The 25,656-nt window shown below is 42.2% G+C and overlaps 1 protein-coding gene across 3 annotated transcripts in view; it reads right to left on the reverse strand.

The window, feature by feature from the left end:
* Window positions 1–15,192, reverse strand: part of LANCL2 (LanC like 2) — a 36,370-nt gene extending 21,178 nt beyond the window's left edge. The window contains exons 1-3 of one of the 3 annotated variants that reach the window (XM_418874.8): window positions 14,992–15,192; window positions 5,246–5,363; window positions 785–992 (exon numbers count right to left, since the gene is read on the reverse strand). In XM_418874.8, coding sequence (XP_418874.3) covers window positions 785–992; window positions 5,246–5,363; window positions 14,992–15,189 — 524 coding nt within the window. In that variant the 5' untranslated portion in view covers window positions 15,190–15,192. Of the gene's footprint in view, window positions 1–784; window positions 993–5,245; window positions 5,364–8,371 lie in introns of all 3 variants that reach the window. The other 2 variants (XM_046938351.1, XM_046938352.1) reach the window with 2 other exon arrangements.
* Between the last annotated feature and the right edge of the window lie 10,464 nt (window positions 15,193–25,656).

Raw genomic sequence — 25,656 nt, forward strand, 5'->3', positions numbered from 1 at the left:
TTGTGGGCCAAGAAAATAAAATAGGAGCTATTACTTTTCAGAGCAACGCTGGCATTTGTAAATAAAACAAACAAACAAAGGGGGGGGGGGGGGGGGGAAGGAAGAAAAGGAGCAAATAATCAAACTAAGCTCCTTCTCAGTCCCCTTGGAAAGGGGTTCCCAAGCAAAGATTAAGACTAAAAGATCTATTGCTGATCTCATTTTGCTCTACTCATACTTCATGCTCAAGCTAACTGTCAGTTCTAAAAGCAAAGAACAAACTTTTCATTCACTTCAAAACTTAAATATTCATTCAGGAACAGTAATTGACATTATTCAGACTAGAATTCTAGATTAGAAAAAGATGGATTATATATTCAAACATAAACCAGAAATGATGACATGAAGCTAATATGCAAATTCTGACTGGGCAAGGTACACTGCAAAACTGCTAACAGATGCTTTACAGGAAACATCACATACTGCACAAGCACTACATTCTACCAATGAAAGATTCTACCAATGTGTAACTTCTATTACTGTAACAAAAATGAAGATGTGCATGTACTACAGATATGTCCAGGACATCCTGTCCTTAGAGCAACTTAGACGACTCAGTGACCCACTAAATACAAGTGTAAGACAGATTTAATAATGCTAACACAGTCTATCCTGTATTCTGCTGAAAACGCATCAGTACAGAAAGTACTTCCATGTTTTAATTCTGTCCTCCACAACTGAACTTGCTAATTTTACTGAACTCTACAAAAGAAAGCCATGGCTTTTCCCACCATCAACCACTTACCTAGCAACACATTCTTTAGATTCACTTTCATTTTTCAGCACGTGATAAACCACTGCACCCACTGCTAGTGGCCCAGCATCACCACAGAGAAAAGTAACTCGTCTGCCACTCAGATTGCGAAGGATTCTCTTCACATAATCAAGAGATCGCTGCAAATGGCTTTGGTTTTTTGTGACACGGTACAGTTGGAGATACAAGAGGGCAATGCCTGGAAAAAAACACATGAGAAAGAGATTCATTAATTTTCCCTTCTGAGTACATCACATTACCATCTTTAGTGCCAATGAACCAGTAAATCAAACCAGTAAATCAAACGCAAAGAGATATTTGGTCAATTAAAACATTCCAGCTTAGGGTCCTAGCTTATGCAAAAGGAACACATCAGTCTGTCTTCATTATATTTCTATTTGGATCACGACAAACATCTAAATTTATTAGACTGAAGCCGAACAGTACATCCACTATTAGCACAGAATTAAGAAAATTAATGACTCAGGTACAAAAGCTTGGAGAAGAAATCACTTAAGACTCAAAATCTTAAGGTAGCAAGTATACATACAACCAAGCACACAAATACTCATCTGTTATAGGAAAAAAAAGACTTTTTTCCCCATTTGATTTTTAAAAGGATATTTTAAGCAGTTCTTGAATTTGACTTACCCAGTTCTTTATAACCCCGGAATGAATTTCACAATGAGATTATGACACCCTAAGATTTAAGCTAGCTTGTAAAAGCCAGAAAGCAAACAAGTCCTAGGAGAATGCTGGAAGGTTAAATCAAGCTTCACTCCATTACAATGATTATATAGTTTTCATTTAAAACAAAACAAAATCCAACCTTAGATCTACATAATTGCAGCTTTTAACGAAGTGAAACAACTCTAAGTGGGTGTTTTTTTGCCAACTGAAAATGTGTATGTGTAGAAGAAAAAATTTACCTTCTGACCATGCTGCAACTCAAACTCCTCTTTTTTGAGCAGCAAGGAGATTCTTCTGTGCCATGAATAAAGTGGAGAACAAACTAGGTGCACTTAGTTCCACAGAGAGGCTTTTTGAGGAGTACAAAAATGGTACCATAAGAGCAGTGGTACATGCTCAGATGTTCTCTGGAACAGCCTTGAAAAGGCATTTACAGATGGCTCCAAGAAGGCTGCTACAGAGCGTGGTTAGGCCAACTCAGCAGCTCAGGAGATTTTGGCCTATTTACTGTCCCCTTTATCAAAGCAACAGCAGGAAAATACAGCCTCTGAGGCTGTTGGCCTGACTGGGATTTTTGCAATTCTTTCACATGTTGCACCAAACATGAAGATAATTGGATGTGATCAAAGATGTGATCGGGAACTAGTCATGAGGTCCAGCTTATCCAAACCTTTCTTGTGCAAGAAATTTGTTCCAAGACATTTGTCACGTACAAACAGTATTTATATTAGTATATAAGCACAATGGACTCTGCCATGGGTTTTAATATTGCTATGTGACAACAATAAGTACTTCAAGATTTTGAAGATGCTTCTAAAGTACAAGCTGTCATAGTTTTATGATTTTTGGTTATCGGTATTCCACATCATAACATCATGTAGTGCAATGGGAGTTAATGCTTATATGTTCTGCCACCCACTGCTTTCAACACAGTTTTTAACAACCCACTGTATCATCTGATCTTACCACAGGCTGCTTCATGATAGGGGATATGATAAATCCACTCAATGCCATGATCTTTGGCCCATACTTAAGTCCACCCCTTGGTCTCTGGCCCGCTTATACGTTTTATCTCTTCCTTGCTGGCCCAAAGTCTCATGGGCCCACCAAGCTAGAAATAATTCACTCCTGTGTTGTCAGTCCAAGTCTATTTGAGCCACCTTAATTCTCACAGCTCAATCTACCTGATGGTTATTTTGTTGTTCTTCAGTAGCCTGACTCTTGGGCTGGACTCATTCTGGTAGAAAACAATAATATGAAACAAGACCCTATCTCCATGGCCCTCTGCTGGTCTCCCTTCAGTAGTTCCCTGCCTTGCTTGAACTAAGGAGCCCAGATCTGGACTCAGTATCCCAGATGAGGCCTCACCAAGGCAGAGTAGAAGAGGTTGATAACCTCCCTCAACCTGCTGAACCCCAGGATAACATGGGACTTCTTGGCTATTTGACATCATCTGCACTCATGTAGCAGCCACTCTTAGACCTTCAAACAGATCTACTATTTATGCATGAATTGTCTAAAACATCTCCACTCATCCACCCACAGTACCATCTGTGCTGAAATATCACAAAGAAAGTAAGTGAAGAAATTTTTCTATTTCCACCGCCAAAATTAAGACTAAGCATGGGCAAAGCCTGGAGAGCTTTAACAGGCTGCTTACCCCTCCCTAACACAAAGGTAACAGAACAGATCTCCTCATGGCACATATCAAACATACTATGCTAAAATCAGAATGTCTAAAGCATAAGATAGAGCAGGAATACAATATGCCATTGTAATTGCAAAGTGGCACTCAAGAGGTCAAGATAGAAAAGTGTTTTGGCAGCTTGAAGAGCAGTGGCTGTGTCAGGTTTGACAACTGCAGGCTCTGCCTAAAGGATCAGTAGGGCTCATTCACATTTTGACAGCACTAGAACTGCAAAGTAAAAGAAGAGTGGTGTCTAGGGATAAACAACACTTGCACATGCATATTTATCTTCATACAATTCACAACTTTGCAGCCTTACCTTCATTTCACTCCTTCCCACACACTCATTTTAACATTTTTGTAGACAGAACAGCAGAGCCAAACTACTCTCAAGATTTTATCAAGTGGACCCTCAGCAAACTTGCAGATGACACCAAGCTGAGCAATGCAGTTGATGCATTGGAGAGAAGGGAAGCCATCCAGAAGGACCTGGACAGGCTGGAGAAGTGGGCCCATGAAAACCTAATGAGGTTCAACAAGGCTAAGTGCAAAGTGTTGCAGTTGGGCTGGGGCAATCCCAGGTGTTCATACAAACCAGAGGAAGATCTCCTTGAGAGTAGCCCTGTGGAGGATGACTTGGTGGTCCTGGTGGATGAAAAGCTGGACATGAGCCAGCAGTATGCACTTGCAGCCTGGAAAGCCAACTATAACCTGGGCTGCATTAAAAAAGAGGTGGCCAGCAGGGAGAAGGAGGTAGGTGACTGATTGTCCCCCTTTACTCAGCTCTTGTGAGGCCCCATCTGGAGTACTGTATCCAGGCCTTGATGCCCCCATGTATGGCAAACAGGTATACAGATTGTAAGGTAAATAGGTATACAGGTATAGGACCAGAGAGGTTATCACATTTACGAAGGAGTAATGAAATAAAGAGCTTACCTGTGTCCTGAGCTTGCCAAAGGGCTCCAAGAGGAGCGATCTCCAGAGAGAGATCCTTCCTCCTTGGGAGTCAGTCCTTAAATGGGGTCTTCCGGTCACTCAGGTGAAATTGCATTCACCTGTGCCCCTGAGGCTGACTCAGCGCTCACCTCAGGTGGCCAATCAGAGGTTCAGGCCGTGATTCAACAGTTCCCATACACTCCAGCACAAGAAAGATGAGCTCTTGGAATGGGTCCAGAGGAGGGCCACTAAGATGATCAGAGGGCTGGAGCACCTCTCCTATGAGGAAAGGTTGAGGGAACTGGGCTTGTCTAGCTTGGAGAAGAGAAGGCTCTGGGGAGACCTCATTGTGGCCTCCAAGTATTTGAAGGGAGAGCGTAAACAGGAAGGAATGTAAAAATGACTATGAGGATGGATAGTGACAGGTCAAGGAGGAACAGTTTTAAACTAATACAGGGGAGGTTTACTTAGACATTAGAAGGAAGCTTTTCATTCAGAGGGTGGGAACACACTGAAACAGGTTGCCCAGGGATGTTGTGGATATCCCATCTCTGGAGGCACTCAAAGCCAGGCTGGATGTAGCCCAGGGCAGCCTGGTCTACTGGTTGGTGACCCTGCACATGGCAGGGTGGTTGAAACTAGATGATAATTACGGTCCTTTTCAACCCAGGCCGTTCTATGATTTCATTCTACCCATACCATACATACTAAGGCTTCTGCGCAGAGAGCACAATCTCCTCAATGATTAGAAGATGCCATTACCATTACACCAGCTAACTACTTCTAAGTCAGTTGAACAAAAAAAGGTGAAAAACACTAATTTTAATAAAACCTTAAAAAAATGACAGGTAATTCAAAAGAAGAAGTAGCCTTAAAAAATCCACTCATTTTGCAAGACATATCTCAATACACAAAAGCCTATGAGCTCTCTATAATGAGATTGTTGGTCCACTGAAGCCAATGAAAGTCACTGCAGACAACAGTGACCAAGCCCACAGAGTTAAAAGAAAGCAACCCATACAGCTGACTGTATCAGAGTTCTGCTACTGCTCCTATGAGGATATCTAAAGGTCCTTTTGAGAAAAGACTCACTCATACCATTCAACAAACATCCTTCATTCACAGTCTAGCTCTCTCACCAGTCCAGCCAGTATAGGCAGAACAGTCATGGGGATCTGCTGTCTTCAGCCCTTCCTCCATTTGCTGCAGAAGGTCCTTGATTTTTGTCTGGATCCGTTTTGTGAACTGAGCACTGACCTATGAGCAGGAGAAAGGAGAAAAGGAGTGAGCCAGAAAAGGAAAGAATCCAAGAAGCCAGGTGCTCCACTTTTTTGTTTGGAAAAACAAACAAACAAACAAACAAAAACACCAAAAAAACAAACAAAAAAACCTACAGAATAAATACTATATGCAGCAATCAGCAGTGTCAAAGAAATAGCTGAAGGAAAATAAATGCTCGTATTTGAGACAACCAAATCAAAACCATCACCTTAAATGATATGCTTAATCACATCATTCATAATTTATTCATATTTTCTTTTTAAATCTAACTGATTGCCCAGTCTGTGATCACCACACAAAAGGCAAATTATCTAGAGCCATAAAATGCCCTTTCTCTTACTTCCTGCTCCCTCCTCTCACCAAATACCACTAGGATTGGCATACTCTATCATGAGAGGAGGTTGTTATATGCAGCAAACTATAAAAGAGTAACTACCTGAAAAAATAAGCTAGGCACAAAGAAAATAGATAAAAGCAGCTTGGCAGCTTCAGCTCATACCTTTACCCTTTGGCACAAAGCTGACAAAACAAACCCTTGATTTTATCCATTGCTTGCTTTTACTTTCAAGCAAGAAAAGTTTACAGATAACTATATATGAAATACTACATAGAACACTTTATCCTTGCCACCATTTCTCTCTCGTTAAACATAATGCGTGGGACAATTATTGATTATTCCCTTAAGAAATATGGAAATAGTCAGTTAACTAATATTTATTGCCCTATTAACTTCCATGGAAAAGTGCATTCACGAAGTCCCATCACAGGATAGGTTTACATTTGCAGTGGGGATATCAGGAAGAATGCTCAAAAATGTTTTATTATACACAGTATGACTTGCTAATTAACTTTTCCTATTAATACATTTATTAAAACTAAGTAATATATTTAAGTAGAACCTGAAAAGAAGAAATAAAAAACTTATTCGCTACTTGGACTATAAGAAAAGCTTTATCAGTATCAGATAGCTACATCACCCTGACAAGATAGTGATGTATGCTAATTTCACAGCACCAAAAAGTATTTCCTGAATGTTAATTTTCTACCATCTACAGAAACATCCAAGCATGTGTCACTTGTCTTCCCCGTCTTAGTTATCCAGGCAGGAACAGTGAGAATAGAACCTCTCTAGGAACAAGAAAGCCAGTAGAGCTCTCTCATCCCCCAAACCAAGTGTCACAATAAAGTGGTCATCAGCAACCAGAAAAAGAGCATTATGCAGTTTTGCTACTTGTCAGCTCACAGACAGAATTAGCTGCTGTCTTCTGAATTGTGTTTGATACACTTGAATTGTGTTTCTACCACTTGCTTCCCAGCATGCTCCCTAGTGACAGCTAGAACAAGTCAGATTGGTGAAGGTTCATTTGATTTTAAACACATCTACATCTGTGATTTCTCACTAGAGAAAGTGAAGTTAGCTCATTTAGGAAGGCAAGCTCTTGTTCGATTACAACACATCCCAAAATGGGAGGAGTTCAGTTAAAAGGCAAATCCCAAGTGCTGCTGTGCAACTGATCACTCAGAACACACATTCTGTATTCTGTTCAGAGTGGAGTTCAAGCAGTGAATGCAAACACAGAATCATAGAATCATTGGAATTGGAAGGGACCTTCAAAAACAATCCAACTCCCTTGCAACGAACAGAGACATCTGCAGCTAGATCAGCCTGCTCAGAGCCTGGTCCAGCCTGATCTTGAATGTCTCCAAGGATGGGGCATCCACCACCTCTCTGGGCAACCTGTTCCAGAGCCTCACCAGCCTTGCTGTAAAAAAAAAAAAAACCTTATTCCTTTTACCCAAATTAAATCTCCCTTGTCTTAGTTTGAAACTGCTTTCCCCTGTCCTATCACAGTAGATCCTGTTAAAGAGTTTGTCCCCTTCTTTCTTATAGTCCCCCTTTAGATACTGAAAGGCCTCCTGTTGGGTCCCCTGGAACCTTCTCTCCAAGCTGAACAGCCCCAGTTCTCTCAGCCTGTCCTCTTGACATACACTTCATAAAGAAATCAGAAAGATAGCAGGAATCACACAAGTCCTCTGGCACATTAAGAAATGTCTAGGGTTAACAGTTCAAATCCATTTTACAACGATGAGACAGGGAGACGGAAAGTCTGCCATTACACCACATGTTGCACAAATATCACTTCAGTCTATCCTAGGAAACAGCAAGAGCTCTTTTTAGCATTCTCCAGTAATTCGCGAAGCAGAGCCAAATACAGTAAGAAGCTGGCACCTGCTTTTCAGCTTTGATATGGCATTAAGCATCTTTTTGTTAAGAAACTATAATATGCATACAAAAAAACCCACCCCCCAACCCTTTCAGCCAGCCCAGTGAAGCCTTAACACAACACAAAAGCAGGGCTTCTCTCCTTTCAAAGCTAGTTGTGCCAAAGCTTAGGCATATGGTATAGCAGTATGAGCTGATGCATGCAGCCACAGTTCCATTTATCTGACAAGAGTGAACAAAGGTTTTACCACTCAGTTTATTTACCTACTGGACAACACAAGTAGGCTGGTTACCTTCTTGATCTGACAGTACACCTGCTGTTACCAAAATGAATAATTTATTAATCAAACACCAGATCAAATTACTTAAGAGACAAGAGGAAAGGATTAGGACATTGGGACCACTGGGTTCTCTTTTGAAACACCAGTTCCACAAAAGTAATTTAGCTCAGGCTGGCATTTCCCTCTCTCCAGAATGTGAATTGTAACTCATTTATCTTGATTCAGCGCAAGGAAAAGCAAAAACAAAAGGATTTTTAAAATTATGGTTATAATCATTTATCAACCCAAACAAAGCTAATCACAAGTTTATGCCAGTGTGAACAGGTTAAGGGCAGCATTTTTTCCCAGATCCTACTTTCTGCCTGTTCTGCCAGTGACTCACTATTCTCATTCTTGTTGGGAAAAACAAAAATCAGCATACCTGCCCTTTGCTAACCAGTATCACAACAGACACAGTGATAACACGGGCTGAAGAGTACCTTTCACAGGAAGAAATGTTTCACTCCAGGAATGCAACTGCTGAGTTACTCCCCCGCTGCTGAAGGAAGAACATTATCACCAACCCTGCTCAAGGTTTAGATCAGCAAAACACAAAAGATGAGTGCTAGTCCCGGGTAATACCCATCAGAACTCAGAGCTATACTGTCTAACAAGAAAGGCTCATTATCATGAAACAAAACTATTGCAGAAAAATACAGTTATGTTTGTTTTGCAAATTCATTCTTTTTTGACTTACTGCAACCACAGTACTTTTTCTCCTGCAGTGAGTCAGGATCCAGAATGCAAAGCTACACTCCAATAAAAAGCCTTCTGAAACCAGTAGAGAACATAAGGAACGTAAGTATACCACCATTCAACTTTGGTATTAATGACATGGTGCCCAAATTATGCTGTCCTTGGCATTACTTCCTTCCTTTATTTGCTTTCTTTTATTTTGCAAAATCCCTAAAAAGAACTTAAGTGATCTTTTTTGTAAATCTGGCACTGACATTGCACAAATACATCTTGATGCAAATAACAACCTCCTAAAAAATGATCGCCTGCACTGACATTACAGTAACACAACAATTCTTAATGAATAACCTCTTCATTACAACCATATTCAGCCGATAGCTGTGGCTTTACAACAAACCAGCACCCATCACTGATGAAGGAACATGCAGTTGCAACATACATGATTTATATTACGATTTCAGGAAGTGAAGTGAAGCATGTAGCCTAGAAGCCTTCCAAGTTTTTAAATAAGGTATGCACATTTGCATACCTTATGTTTAAAATGATTCACATAAGCATACCACAGTGCTTATGTAAATCTAACAAAGCAACCGAGTACCCATGGCACTCCTTTTGTGGATATAAGTAATACTCTGATTTGAAAGCCACAGGATGAGTTATTTCATTTATGTTTTTAAAAAGATATTTAGATACCAGACTGCTTTTCAAAAACACCTCTCAACATCTAATTGCATCATGATGCGTCTAAGTAACAAGTAACCTGTGTAGCCTGACGGCAAGACAATGCAGAACTGAGATCAGCTTCCTGAGTAGCTGCCAACATCTCAGTCTTTCTTGTCACCATCTGCTCCTAGAACAACTGTCTTTCTGTTAATCCTTTTCTATCATTATGAGTTCTTTTGGAGAACTGATGCTGTGCACAAAGCTGGGCTGAAAAAGGAAGCAACTGATTATGCAGAAGCAGCAAAGAGGTTGCCTATGTGCAGAACGCTACCCACCAAACAAGCAAAACTCCTCTATTTCGTCTCAGCTCAAATCAGATTAAGAAGAAGAGGCATTTCAAAGACAAGTGACTTCAATGTTGGTGAAGAACAGGAGACTACAGTGCTGGGGTTTTTTCGGGGGGGGGGCAAAGAGTATTTCACAAAGAAGAAAATAAAGCTCAAGCTGGCACCACAGCAGGGATTCATTCAAAAATCAGCTTGCAGAGAATCACAGAATCGCAGGGGTTCGAAGGGACCTCAAGAGATCAAGTCCAACTCCCCCAGTAAAGCAAGTACCTTATAGGTCACACAGGTAGCTGTCCAGATGGGTCTCGAATAACTCCATAGAAGGAAATTCCACACAAATGCAAGACTATACACTTGCTCTTGTTAAACCTCATCAGGTTCCTCCCTGTCCAACTCTCTAGTCTGTCCAGGTCTTGTTGAATGGACACTGCTGTATCACCCACTTCTCCCAGCTTTGTATCATCAGCAAACTTGCTGAAGATGGACTCTATCCTTTCATCCAGGTCACTGATGAAGATATTTAACAAGACTAGGTCCAGCAGTGATGCCTGGGGAACACTACTAGTTCCAAGCCTCCAACCAGACTGCACTGCTGATGACAACCCTCTGAGTTTTCCCAGTCAGCCAGTTGTCAATCCACCTCACCATCCACTCACCTATCCCACAGTTTCTAAGTTTTGTGACAAGAGACATGACAGACACTGGTAAGGGAGAGCAGGAGAAAAAAATAAAAAGGCAGTGCTCCACTGAAATATGAAACCCCGGCATTTGTGATGTCATTGGGATCTTTGCCAGTGACAGCAAGGCAGCCAGGTTTCACACTCCATGTGCTGCAGCATATGTTTACTGAAGCGGAACGAGATCTTGTGCTCACCTCCACAGAGCTGCCGCAACAGCAGAGCAGAAAAAATGGCAGTAGGAGCCCAAGAGCAGAATCCAAAAGGGTTAAGCTGGGAAGTGACCCACCTTTTCACACATAAAAACAAGATTTACTTTGTTTTTACCCAAATCAAAACACCTTTATGTAAGAGAAAGGCTCAGGGAGCAAGAATTTGTGAGCTCGAGTGCTATGTGCACAACCCAGGCTATGAGACCTTGAAGCTGTCAAAGCAGGAAGAAAAACTGAGGCTTCAGTTAAGATAAAGGGGTAGCTAGCCTGGGAAGAGATCAAGACAGTGGAATGCGAAGAACAGTGAAAAAAGCCGTGTGATGATTAATGCTGTACTAATAGCTAATGAGCAAGATGCGTGATTTCTGTGTGCTAACCAATTATAAGTTGCTGTGTGTACCTGTATTTCTGTGTAAGTATGTGCTGATTCGGGCAATGTAGGATTAGAAGTTTCTACCATTACTTCTGTGAAGACGCGTGGATTCATTCAGGCCGCCTTCCTTGACCTTTACATCTCCAACAGTAACTTTTTTTCATCTCGGAAAATATCAGATAATGATTTCTCATAACTCAGCCCATTAAACAGTTATATATAGGTCTCTGCTACTGCTCAATTACATTCTTCCATTTCTGCAAAACCAAATGATTTGAAATACTGCTGTCTGTAGAACACATTGCCCTATTTTTCAGTGCCATTTCTAGTTTCATATAAGTGACAGTGAGAAAGAAAAGGGGAAAAATAAAAGGGGGTAGTGGGCTAGGAGGAGGAAGAGAGAATCATTAGCTATGGGCAAACTACTACAAATGCCAACTTTGGAATAAACTTTAAATGCACTTAACACCCTATCTCAGAGAAGAGAGTGAAAACCAGCAGTCCATTCACGTTACACAAAAAATTATTTAAAGCAAGACAGAAATGAGGTTGTATCTAATGCATTTGCATGTAAAATAAGCTACTTGTCTCATTGGTGAAAGACTGGGGAAAAAAGATAAGATTTTAGATCATCATAAAAAAGCTTCTGTTTACTGATAGCAAAAATAAATACAATTTAACATGATTCAGCACTGATAGATGCTGAAGAACACTATCCCATGTTCTGGAAAATGGAGGATGATAAAGTAAAAGAGTACTACTAACGCCACTGGTGCTCCAGGTAGCCTAACACCGGTGTTGACAGGCAAGAAGACCAAAAACTACTGTGAGTGGTGCTGCACAGAAGTCTCCACCTTAGCTGGAACATTTTCAGGTGGTCCACAAGCTGTAAAAAAAGCTAAAATTTCTCCCAGTACTTACTTCGGTGCACAGAGAGCAGGTACTTCCACATAGTGAACTCAACAGTACATAAATGTTCTGTAGTCAGACTCAATTACTGTATATATTACAATTTCACTTATTTTCACCAAAAAACACTAGTACCTATTATTGCACTTGTGTACGTGACTAGTCAGAGAACACCTTATTAGCAAACAGATGTGCAAGATGAAACTAGAAACTGGCAAAGACAGGATGGATGTATAGAAATGTGATCAGAACTTTGGTTTTAGTCTAAGAAAATATATTTATTCAGAACAGGTTGGCTAAAGCCAAACAGGTTTTAAAAGCCAATTAAAATAAGAAAGTCTGTCCTGAATAATAGGAAAGATCTTCAAAAAGCATCAGAAAAGTGCTAAATGGTATTTGATGCCAACATGCAGTGTGTGAAAGAAGCAGTAGCTTCTCTTCTCAGACTGACACTGTCCAGAGTTAGTAATGCACAATAAAGTCCAATAAAAATGATTCTCAGCCTGAATTTTGACCAAGACTCATAATTAAAGTAAACTTTCCTTCAACAAGAAAATGACTTGTCATATTCAGAAACCTATTAAAGTATCACATGCCTGGCATGGAGCGCCAGAAAATGGACAAAAAAGTGGCAATTTGAAATAAATGCAGATGCCACAACTTGGGCAAATCCCACAGCTCAGACAAAAAGGTGGTAAAAAAAACCATTTATTGGCACTAGAGGTTCAATTTGGCCTTCACTGCACAAGTGGAGTGACCCCCACTAGTGCAAGGGGCTGCAGAGTCAGTCCCACAACAGGGAGGGCCTTGCTGCCCCCAGCACAACAAATGAAATTTCTAGTAAGACAACCAAACCAATGCAGGAAGAACTGCAAGGAGGGGGACCAAGAGTGAGGCAATGGCAAAGAACTTCAGGCCTTTCTCCCCCTGCATATTGCACAAGAGGAAGAAGACTGAAAAGCCATTAAATTCTCAGAATGGGATATTGAATTAACAACTCAAAAGCTAAGTAAATATTCTTTATCCCTGTTAAGTGATAACTTCTCCCAAAAAGCACAGGGAGCTTTAGAACAGGTTCCCTGCAAGGAGTTCACCTCAAAGCCTTTTTTACACTATTTTTTTAAAAAAAGTAAACCAGCAGGCCAAAATCCTGTTTGTTCCTCTTTTCCTCCCACTCTCTAACTTCTTTATGCATGCCCTATGCATATAAGCACACACTTTTATGCGCAGCATTTTGCCCCAGTTGTCTCACATTCTAGACAATGACTTGAAGAACTTCTTGCCCTTTTATCAGCTGGATTAACTTTAGATGGCAAATATGGCAGCTTACGAAATCAAATGGAGAGATTAATGATGCAGTGCCTTCTGTGACAATGGCAGAACCCCATACAATTCTCGCTGTCATTATGTGAGTCACTCAATTCTCACCATTGCACACATCAGCAGATGGCAGGGAAAAAAAGGACGCAATGCACATAGAGCTTCTGAATTTTATTTTTAGAAAATTTGTGCTAGTGTACAAAACAGTTTACAGAACAGTAAGTCTCTCCAACCTGTCCAAAGTCCTTTCACCCTCACAGGGGCTTTAGGGAAGCTAAGATGTTTCTCTGACAGGACTAGAGCCTGTTCAGTGCAACAAACAAGCAAACAAAAATAACCCACCCACCCCCCCCCAAAAAAAAAAACCACAAAAAAAAAACAACACCAAAATCAAAGCAAACCAAAACAACCACCCTAAAATACTCATGAGGAAGTCTCAAAAAAGTCAGTATGGTATAAGGACTGATAACACGCAAATGTTGTGAACAGTATAAATACACCCAAACATACTCCAAGCCATGTTCTAACACAGAAATACATAGTATCATTACTCAGAAATTGCAGATGCAGAAACAAAAAGAAAATGTAGGCACAGATCTGCCCTCTCCAGCAAAAAGCAGAGCTGAAAAAACTCCAAATAGGCCTTCTGAAAGTTGCTCTAACTACACTGCTTCAATGCAACACAGAAGACTTGGTTTTTGTTGTTCCCCCCCCCCAGAGGGGTTTCATGCTTTTGAATACTGCAAAGCCCCCTCTCTGTCTTCATACTCCAACTCAACACACTTGGATAGGTTTGTTTTATATTCTAAGCCAGATACAAAAGAAACCACAGTACTTTCCAGGAAAAAAGGAAAAAAAAAAAAAAGGAAAAACGAAAAAGGAAAAAAATTAATTAACACTGGGTATACCGTCTGGGATTTCTGTAAAAACACATAAGATTTTACTTGCAAATCTACCTTTGCTTTTTAAACATTTTCAAGCATCATGATCTGCTTTTGACAGCTACAGTGAGCTGTAATAGTAAGAAACCAGTCCCCAAGAGTGATCCTTTCTGTGCACCCACACAACTTCATTCACTCCACTGGAACAACTAGTAAAAGCTCTAACTGCCTCACCCTGATCAAGAGCTAGTACGTGCCCTGCTAAGTCTTATCCTGCACAAGAGCACTATACTGCTCTTTACCCAAACACACAGGTGAGTGAGAAAAGTTACTTTTGCACCTCGTGCATACCGGTGTCACCACGCAGTATCTTCATTGGAAAGATGACATTCTTTCCCCAGCTTACACCAACTTGTGTGAAAACTGCCAAAGCAGTTTTTGTGCTGCGTGCCTGAGATGCCGGTGGAAAAGCAGCTCGCCAGCAGCACGTGGTGTCGAGAAGATAAGCAGAGCACAACTGTCTTCAGCGTTACCGCACAGACCTCCTGCAGACCACCCAAAATACACACATAAAGTGTTTTCAGGAACGTAGACACGTGCCTTAGAGTCACCACTGAAGGGAATGGCCCAGCGACACCTGAAGCGCGAGCGCTGCTGCCGCCCACCTGTGGGAAGTCCTTCCTTCCTCAGGATAGCGCGGCTGCGGCACTACTGGGCCGCGAGGGGCCGGCGGAGAGCGGGGCCGCTCCGCAGCTCCCCTCCCCTCCGCACACTGCCCGAGCCAAACTCGGACGGGCCGCACGCGGTACCGCAAAAAAGCCGTGCCCATTTTGGGGCAGGCACCTCTGCCAACGGGCACCGCGCCCCCCTTTGGCAGCGAGGCGAGCACGGCGTCCAGCCCGCCCCACATCCAGGCCGCGAGCAGCCCGTCAGCGCGCAGCAGGCCCCGTGGCGCGCACGGCAGTTCCCTGCCAGGACTCACCTTCCCGTCCGAGTCAAAGGGGAGCGGGTCCTCTTCCGGCGGCAGCAGCACCCGATCCCGCTGGGCCTCGGCCGCGCTCTGGGCTGCTGCGGCTCCCTGGGGCTGGTAGTCGGGGTAGGGGTTAGCGAAAGCCCGCTCCTCCATCTCCGCCTCACCGCCCAGCTGCAGCTTCAGCCTCTTGGACATGCTCTCTCCCATCTCAGCCGGCCCCCGGCCCGCCTCCCTGCACGGCGAGCCAGCGGGGACACACGCCGCCTCACAGAGCGGCGAACTACAGCAATGCCAGCGCCGCGGCCGGCACCAGCCCCCGGCTACGGCCGCCGCCCGGCAGGCGCGGAGTCAGACGGCCCGCGGCGGCCTTGAGGCGCTGACGGGGGCTCGAGGCGCGGCCGCTGATACATCGGGGCTACCTCAGAGCGGAAGAACCGCTGCCGCCGCCCCCGAGCAGCAGCGACTCGACTTCGCGCGGCGAACGGGGGCTGCCTTTACCGCGGGCACCGCCTCGCCTCGCCTCCCCGTCAGTCGGGGTGAGGGGGCGGCGAGCGCGGCGGCATCACAGCCGCAGGGGCAGAGTGCGGCTGGGGTCGCGGCCGTGCCCCCCTACGGGGAGAAGCAGCCCACCAGCCCGCCCTCCGGAACTCCTCATCCCCCTCCGCCGAGGCGTCAGGCCCTCGGGTTGCTGCCGCCGGCCACACGGTGGGCTGCGAAGCGGGGCTCCCGCCGACTCCGCCTGTCCGTCCCCTCGCGGCGAGGCCGAACCACGGCCCGGCTCATGTCAGAGCAGTAGCAACAGCACGAGGGGTAAGGACAGCCCCACGAACAGGCAGTTTGTGAGGATCTCTTTTGCCCGGTGCATCCACGGCCTCTGGCGGACCACGCTCATCTGGAGACAGCCACCATCCTTTCGGCCGCCCCGGCCTGGAGAGAGGGAAAGAGGCGGGTAACGGCCCTAAAGCCCGCCCGCCTGCCCTCCGAGAAGAAGGCGGCCCTCAGAGTCCGCTCTGAGGTGTCTGAAGCGGAGGCCGCCCCTTGCTGGTAGGAGAGGCAGCTACAGGGGGGAGGTGTAGTCAGTTTCCATCCTTCGTCGCACCCTTGCGGGCGAATGTTGCCGTTGTGACTGCGCACTGCTCCAGCTGTCTCCTCAATGCCAGGACATGTTAAAAAATAAGACGAAACCCGGTGTCCTGAAGGGCTGCCTTGGTATTCACTTCCCCCCACACACACACCCCCACCAGCGCCGGCGGTTCTCCTCCCGGGCAGTGGGCGGTAGGCTGCCCAGGTAGGGAGGCCTGAGGGGGTTCGTTAGGCTTGGCCGCTCCCTGGGCCGGGGAAGTTGAGGCGTGGCTGAGGCAGGTGCCATAAACTCAACTCTTGGATAGAATCATGGCATAGAAACGCACCGCAAAAATAATAATAATAATTTAAAAAAATAAAAATAAAAAATCCAAACAAACTCAGCACAGAAGAGTGTGTAAATATATGGATGCAGGGAACTTCACTGTCCAATTTACACTGTCCAATATTTACACTGAACTATGCCATTGCTTTTGCTAGTAAGTCAGCAAGACAATAAACTATTAATTCAAGATTGGGATGTTGTACAGGGATCAATGACCTTGAGTGTTAGGCACTTAGTAGTTACGTTGCTATCAAAATACATACTTGGTGTGTAAGATTAAACACAGATGAAGCCTGTCCCAGTGCTGGCTTCAGCTTACAGTTGGTGGAGCTACAAGTAAATAACAGAGCATGTCCACTATCCTGTGACATGGTATAAATGTTAAGAAATACTTATTTCATTTTAGTTATTTTTAGAAATTGAACTGATGACTAAGCAAAAAATATAACCAGCTTTTCACACCAGAGTTACTTGCTCTGGAAGTGTGAGAGGTAGATTGTGTTTTTGCAGTGGAAGTTTCCTGTATTTTCTGTATATAGAATAGGATAAGTAATGTTTTACAAAGAAAACTGAACAGAGTAAAGTTGAGACTGGGGCGTTCCGACCTAGGTAGAATTAGCACAGGTACTAGGGTAAAGAAGATACAGAACAAGTGAAAATGTTGTCCTCCTATTGCTATAAAAAGTCCAGAACATACCCAAACCCATGGGTTGGAACAGACATTGCTATGGAAGTATAATGTAGCTATGGAAGTATAACTGTAGTTATGGAAGTGTAAATATAGCTATAGAAGTGTAACGTAGCAATAGCGTCAAAGGTAATGAGCCTAAGATGTTCAACCAGTGTGTGCCAGGAGAGGCTTTACCTGCGTCAGACCCAGGGTATAAAAATGGATGGATTTTACTGTCTAGTTGTGCAATTTCTTCCTTGTCAGTAGGGGGTGTGCGCCCATTATTGCAATAATAAAAAAACTGCTCTTCACAGAGATCTTTGCCTGATTAGAAATTTTTGATCTTGAGCGTGTTTCTCACAGAAGTGAAAATAACCATCAACTCAAAAATTACATCTATGAAATAATGTGTTCTGTAATAATCTAAATAATCTGAAAAAATCACTGTTTTTTTCTTTGAAGAAAGTCTTTTGTGCTGTGTTGCCAAGGCTGAAGTATAAGCACAAAATATTTTAAACAAATCTCATGTCTCCGTATAGACATTTGCCTAGACATGCTAGGCAAAGAGCATGTTTCTGTCTAAAATTGTGACTTGCCTTCAGTTGGCAAATGTGCGGTCCTGCAGCAAGCTGAACACTTTTCAGTCATGCAGGTGAAACTGCAACAAAAGTTTAACCAAAGTCTGACACCTACTTAACAGAAAATTAGGCTAATCATTCTTTATGCAGGGGGAATTCACAAACCTCTTTTTTTTACTTAATCTGTGCTTTTCCTCCAATTCCCCTTGCATCCCACTGTGCCCAATACCTTACTCCTGACGGGACTACTGCTAGTTTTTAAAGCACTAGAATAAAGTATCTGTGACTTTTTTGGCCAAGACTGAACAGCCATAATCCATGCATAAGCCATTGATGATGCTGTGGTTTCCCATTTCCCACATATTTTGCTGTTTGATCCCTAGTGTGCTTAGTAAATTATTGTAACTAACAAGGGGAGAAAGAGCTGTATATCACAGTGCCAACCCTCCCAGGGCTAGTGCGCAGCTGCTATGCCTCACAAGAGCTACATCATACTGCAACATGATGTGGCATATATAATCTACAATAGTAACCATCAGTTATGTCTGAATCATTAGCTGTTTGAAGGAACATTTAATGGTTCCTTCAACGACTCTATTCATTCTTCTTACATTAGCTGTTAAGCTATCATCTATTTATGTACATAGTACCTCCATACCTGTGCAGGCAACAGCTCCATTCGTGTTTTGTTCAGCGGAGACCAGATGATAAGTATGTGACTGATAAAATACCGTGTCAATCAAGGAGAACCTGTGCAGCAGCTGAATTAATCTCATTTTATTTCTAAACGTACATTGATGAGGTTCAGCTGAACTCTGGTATATGAATAAAAGAGGGCCAGGCTGGACAATGCTTTCTTCAATTTATATGTGGAAAAACAAAGCAAGGCCTCTTTTCATCTGCTCAGCAAAACGGTGGAGATTGCACAGTTTGTACCAGCTGAAAATCCTGTATCTGTCATGAAAATTATAGTCTTTTATGCTGACCTTTGCTTTCTCTTCAGTCTGCACTTTTGTCTATACTGCGGTCTCCATGACTGTTCTGCAGAACCCTGTTTTCTTCTCTGAGACTGCAATGGGCCTATAACAGCCTACAAAGACTTCCTCATCATCTCTTCACCATTACTGTTGCATTCCACTTAATTATATTTCCTAATTTCTTTTTTTCTCCACCACTGTCTGCATTCTGCAGTTAAATTATTTGAAACATAGGTCTAATAAACTCTGTTGGATTGCTTTTTATAATGAATATGATGTTATGATATCAAATTTGCAGGATCAGGCTTTGTATGTTAATTGTAAAAGACTTCCAGACTTTGAATGAAATTCAGCCCTGTATTTCAATTCATCTTCAGGCAGAGTATAACTGTTCACAAGAACTAATGGTTTTGTGTGATATGCTATATCATACTTATTTCCCATAGCAACACATTTCTGTGTCTGCTATGAATAACTGATCTCTATATAGACTAACACTGTTGTTTAATATAGCAGAGATTTCTATGTATCTGTTAAGACATTGTGCAACTCAAACACCAAATAAATAATAATTCCATATAGTTGTGGTTTTGTGCTTTTTGTGTTTTTTTTTCTTTTTTTAATTGTTATCTTCCGTCTTTTAGAAAAAAACAACAACAAAAAAGCAAAAACAAACAAAGAACAGTGCCATCAAGCCTGTTGCAATTCTGTTTTGATGAGTGCACACTAATAAATGATAAGCCTGAACAGCAGTTGTTGCTTTTCAAGTTGTTTTTAAATAATGGATTTTGTCATAATCAAACATTTAGATTCCTTATCCCCTTAATCCTAGTGCTCTTGATATTTCACCTTGTCAGGAATACAACTAATAATTAAATTATGCAAAGATGTCTATAAATGTTCTCACTGGTCTTTACTGTCTGATGAAAATTGAACCTGCTTACTGCTATTAAAATGTACCCTTAATAAACTTTGGCGTATCACTGGATTTTCAAAGGAGATGATACTAACCCTGCCAAGGTTTATAAGCCCAGCAAAATAATATCCCAGTTAGTAAAAAAGCAACTTTCCAAAAGGCAAAGAATATAATAAACAGAGGTGAAATATGTGTACTATTAGGCTCCCTATGGCTGGCCCAACAATACATCTATTTCACCTTTGCTTCGTACAAAGGAGTGACAAAAAAGTGATGATTACCTTTCCCTAAAGAAGCTGTTTCAATTTGGATTTTCAAATTTCTGACTGTATCCCTATTACAACTATTTTCTTATTTCTTCTGGTACCCTTTGAATGACACAATGACAATGTGACTTAAAAAGTAGCCCTAGTCACTATTTTGAGATAAGGATAAATGAAAGACCCAGGCCTGAGATTCACCAGAAGTAACAGGCTTGGTGCTGTAATGGACATGGTTCTCTCAGTCCTGTTCGAGGGGAAGGCTTATGTTCTTCAAAATACGCTTCATGGCTTTGGATGCTATGTTCAGTGGTTTTCACCACATTAGGACACAGAGGAATAATGAAGTAAATATTTCGGGGGAATAACCAGGAAAAACACAAGCACCTTCAAGCGAAGTGGCTCTATAACTTTTGTAGGCTGAGGAAGAATGATGGCAGTACAAGAAGGGAAAAGAGAAGCAAGGGGAGACAATGGAGTATGTAGTAGACAAGACAGAGGAAAAAAAAACCAAAACAACAGGACTAGTGGATGCCATGCTGCTCCTACTAAAGGAAATGGTGGCAGTTAGTTTATCTCTTCCAACACTGAAAGTCAATTGTAGTTCAGCTAAACATTGTTCAAGAAAGTATAACCTGGGTTATAATAAGTATATATAATATAAAGTATAATAATAGTAGTGAAATGTCACAAATGTCTCGAACACAGGTGGTATCACCCACCACTAGTTGCTGTGGGCTGTCACTGGACTTCAGAGCCACGAAAATGGGTCTGGGAGGGAGGACAAACTTATCCACCTTCTAGCTGCAGGAGGTGAGTGCTGACACATTTGTTTGTCTAGATTTTTAATACACCCCCAAGAAGAGTCATGTGTTTGGCAGCTATTCATGTGACCTGATCATCACTTTATCTGAAGATGCCTGGCTTGCCACAGCAATGAGAGGTTGGGAGGTCAAGTATTTAACTAGGGACCTGTATCACAAAAGCAGTGTAGGTGAAAAAAGAGCTAAAGCTACTTATATGTCTCAGCTGATCAACAACTAATTGCTCCAGCTCTTAGGACTATGGCATTTGTAGAAGTGTATAAAGTCTCATTTTCTGCCATATGGTTTATTCTTGTTCATGCAAGCTGTTGGAAAGGTTTTTTTTGATGAGCGTATAATTTTCAGAAGCCTGGATCAGAAAACAGTTTACTAAGATGTTACGGGAGCATTCAACTCTCAGCAGGATTTTTTCCCTCTTGTGTACACCTTGTGTGTTTTACTGAATACTGCCTGATTCTGTGAAGAGCAGCAGGCAGTGCTTTTTACATCTCTTGCTGCGTGCTCCATGCCCCAGCCCTAATCATGGCAACAGGAACTGCCTCATCTGGTGCCCTAAGTCCTGAAATGAGAGCATGAAGTACTGGGATAAAACATATGGAGATAGGTGGAGGTCATTAAAATCATAAATATTTTTCCTGCCTTAACTGAAAGGCAAAAGGGGAATCACATTCATGTGGAAAAGTTCCAAACAGAGTCCTCATACAGAAAGGGAATGCATATGGATGCCAATTTACTGATTTATGTACAGTACCTCTTCTTGTAGCCCTGAGGGGAGCAGCATGGGGAGCTGGTGTACTTTCACAGATGAACAGTGATGACTTGGGGCATGACCCTGTTGTTATCATAGCCTCTTTCCACTAGGCTTCATCTGACCCTTCAGGATGCTCAGATTGTGCCATTAGCCTCTCCATTCCTGGGATTTCTGTACTCCATTCCTGGGATTTCTGTATCTCAGGGTTGGGAAGAGAGAGAGACATCAAAAGAGGCAACTTTTTTTTTTTTTTTTTTTCCTGTTACAAACTAAAATACATGTGATCCAAGCTAACAAAAAGTGCATACTGCCAAATGTGCCTGGCAGATCTTATCATTTGAATTCTTCTTGTAGCCTGTGCATCTGATGTGCATCTCTGTTTTGTCAGAAAGTAGGAGGAAAAATTCAGAGTTCCCAAAATTAAGGTGACTGGGATAGTGCAAAGGAAATTAACATCTGCTGTAACAACAGTAAAATCCTTTTCGCTAAATAAGGACAAAAACAAAGAGCAAAGAAAGAGTACGTTTTTTGTTTTGTTTTGTTTTTCTTTTTCTTTTAGCAGGGTAAGGATAAGGTTAAAAGGATTAAGGAGATTAAGGTCAATCCAGGTCTAGTAAAAAGCAGAATTAAAATTAAATTAAAATTCTGTAACAGATTAGAGAATGTGGAAATGAAAGCAGTGTAATGGGAACAAGTGAAGTGAACACAAATGTGTTCTGGGTTGGGCTGAACCAAAACTTATTTAATACCCCGTTTGACTGGGATAATAAAAACTGGCAAATGAAACTACAATTCCCTCAGTTATATTTATTTGTGCAGGTATAAAATTTGGCAGTACTGTGCAGTTGATGAATGGCACATATAGGACCTGTTTAACAAAAAGATATAATGAGGCATTCCATTACCAACCATTTATATGACCTCAGTAGGAGGCAAAGATTTAGAACAAATGTTGAAGAAAGGATTAACTGGGAAGATGGGGTTGTATGGAAATGGAAGAAAATAATGTGTAAATATGTAATACTTAGCTCACACTGGCAAAACTCACTACTGTTCTTTGATTAGTAAACCAGTTATGTGGCTAAAGGATGTACAGTAGCTGTCACTCATCTGTACAGTTGCAGTAGCGTAACAGGTAATCTTCCATGCAGCTCAAGAGCAGATTAGTACAATTATTGTACTGTAAGCAAGGATCTAACAGGAGGGGAGGCAAGAATCTGCCATCAGAGAATGCATGAGGCTACAGAAAAGACTGATCCTAATGTATGTTTGTATTAACGATGTTTGTAGAGAAGGTAAGGAAAAAAATCAATTACTTTTGGTGATGGAAGATTTGTTGACACAGAGAAGGATCAGAATTTTGTAAAGTAGTAGCCAATAATGTGGAGTGGGTAGTTTCAGTAGGGATAAGAGTGTATTAAACACAATACAAGGTTATAATTGCTCTGACTGCATTAGAGATGGTCAGTCATGCTCAGAAAGATCTGTTAAAATTGGAGCAGATGCAGAAGATGAGAATGGAGAACCTGCTTTATGAGGAAAGCCTAGGCAAACAAACAGAACAAAGAATAACAACGACTGAAATGTATGTAGTTGTTGTCTATACGTACCAGACAGTATAAATACTGATCTGTATCTATATTAGGGAGAAGACAGAATAACTGGTGAAAGCATTTGCAACTGAACAGCATAGTTATCTGTTGCCCATAATGAAATTCATACCATAAAGAACAAGGTGGTACACTATCAAAGGAAGAGGGTTTGGAGCAGCCTTTCAGTGAGAATTTTTATGAAGACTTTGATAAACATCTTGGAAAAAAATGCTATAATGAATCATAGAATCATAGAATCATAGAATGGCCTGGGTTGAAAAGGACCATAATTATCACATAGTTTCAACTCCCCTGCCATGGTCAGGGTCACCAATCACTAGACCAGGCTGCCCAGAGCCACATCCAGCCTGGCTTTGAGTACATCCAGTGATGAGGCACCCACAACCTCCTTGAGCAATCTGTTCCAGTGCTTCACCACTCCCTGAATGAAGGACTTCCTCCAAATATCTAAGTAAACCTTCCCTGTCTCAGTTTAAAGACATTCCCCCTTGTCCTATCACTGTTCACCCTCGTAAACAGCCATTCCCCCTCCTGTTGATATGCTCCCTTCAAATACTGGAAGGCCACGATGAGGTATCCCCAGAGCCTTCTCTTCTCCAAGCTAAACAAGCCCAGTTCCCTCAACCTTTCCTCATAGGAGGGGTGCTCCAGCCCTCTGATCATCTTAGCGGCCCTCCTCTGGACTTGTTTCAAGAGCTCATCATCTTTCTTGTGCTGGGGACCCCAGGCCTGGACGCAGTACTCCAGATGGGGTCTCACAAGAGCTGAGTAAAGGGGGACAATCACCTCCCTCTCCCTGCTGGTCACCCCTTTTTTAATGCAGCCCAGAACACAGTTGGCCTTCCGGGCTGCAAGCACACACTGCTTGCTCATGTCCAGCTTCTCATCCACCAGGACCACCAAGTCCTCCTCCACAGGGCTACTCTCAAGGAGATCTTCCTCTGGTTTGTATGAACACCTGGGATTGCCCTGGCCCAACTGCAACACTTTGCACTTGGCCTTGTTGAACCTCATTAGGTTTTCATGGGCCCACTTCTCCAGCCTGTCCAGGTCCCTCTGGATGGCTTCCCTTCCCTCCAGTATATTGACTGCACCGCTCAGCTTGGTGTCAAATGCAAACTTGCTGAGAGTGCACTCAATGCCATCGTCTATGTCATTCATAAAGATGCTGAAGAGCACCAGTCCCAAGACTGACCCCTGAGAGACACCACTTATGACTGATCTCCACCTTGACATAGAAACACTGATCACAAATAATGTCATTATTGTGAGCTAAGATTATCACAGTCTTCTGAAGTACACTGGCCTCAGGAGACATTACAGATCTTCTCCTTAAACCATTGATAGGTCCAGGTAACCAGTGATTAAGAGAGCATAAGCTTTTTTTGCCATTCGTAAACTTCCTGCTGAGGAAAGTGAATTAGCAAGTGAGATGACTGTAATTTTCAATGAGCTCCTGAGTGAGATTTCCTTCATCAGGCTTCTGAAGTCTAATTGTCATTAGTGATTCTGCACATGTAGTACTAATGTGGCAATGGAGTACAGGCATCTAAACCTGCTTAAAATTTTGCCAGGGTAGTGACAGGCCAAAGTCACTGGGCTGGCAGATAAGAGAGAGGTAAGTTAGAAAAGGATGAATCTAAGCAGCTTTCCATTTTGTGACTTGAAAGGAGACTTCATTCTGGAGTGAATTTCCCATTTTGACAGTTTCCTGACATGTGTTTTTATTCCATACATCTCTCCTGGTATATAATTGTAAAAATATTCCTATCATCCAGACTGAGCTTCCAGGTCTAACAATGAAAGAGAACCAAGGTGAAATTTAAAAGTGGTACCCTCTTGGAAGCCATTTAAGAGCTGTCAGTTTGATATAGAAGAGGCTATTAATATTTAAATTGTACAGATAAGGAAGATATGGGGACATTCTTCACTTTTTACCTCAAATATTCTGGTTTTGAGCTGCATTTTGACTCAAGGAATAAATGAGATCTTAGTTATTGTATAGTCTCTCCATTACTGTTGGATTCAGGAGGCTGAATACTACCAATGTGACTGTCTCTGCATCTATGAAGGTACAACGTAGATACTAAGCAGAAGTAATACAGTATAGAAGTTTGTATGCTTGAATAATGTGAGTGGTAATTGCTAACAACTTAGAAAATCTAATTTCTTCTCACATACCTGCTTTGACTGGTTTAGATTTTCTGAACTAATGAAATGGATTAACATTACTCTGCTTGTGCGTTGCAATTCAGCTCCAACATCACTTCAGAATTAAGCAGATTGCTTTCGAATATTTCTGGAGTAGTGCTAACCATTACAAGTTACAAGTATTGTTTTACCCACGCTTAAGCAGGGCAAGCGTCTTTCATTGGACCAGTAGCTGTAACAGATTTCAGGCACAGAAACATAGCACCCCCACCTGACTTTTGTAAAAATGATAGATTCCAGGGATGATGTGGGAGGAAATGGTTGCAAAGCTATTGATCATAGCTTACTATTTTAAGAAACGGACAGCATGAGAGAAGCAAAATAAAGGTAATGGGCTTCAGTAAAAGACACTTCGATAAACTTGAGGAATTTTTAGGTTGATTCTCTTGGGAAAGTAATTTAAGGATAAAGGAGTTCAGGAGAGATGGCAATTACTGAAAGAAGCTGTATTTAAGGCATAACAGCC

Source organism: Gallus gallus, chromosome 2, assembly GCF_016699485.2.
Source record: "Gallus gallus isolate bGalGal1 chromosome 2, bGalGal1.mat.broiler.GRCg7b, whole genome shotgun sequence".
Taxonomy (NCBI): Eukaryota; Metazoa; Chordata; class Aves; order Galliformes; family Phasianidae; genus Gallus; species Gallus gallus.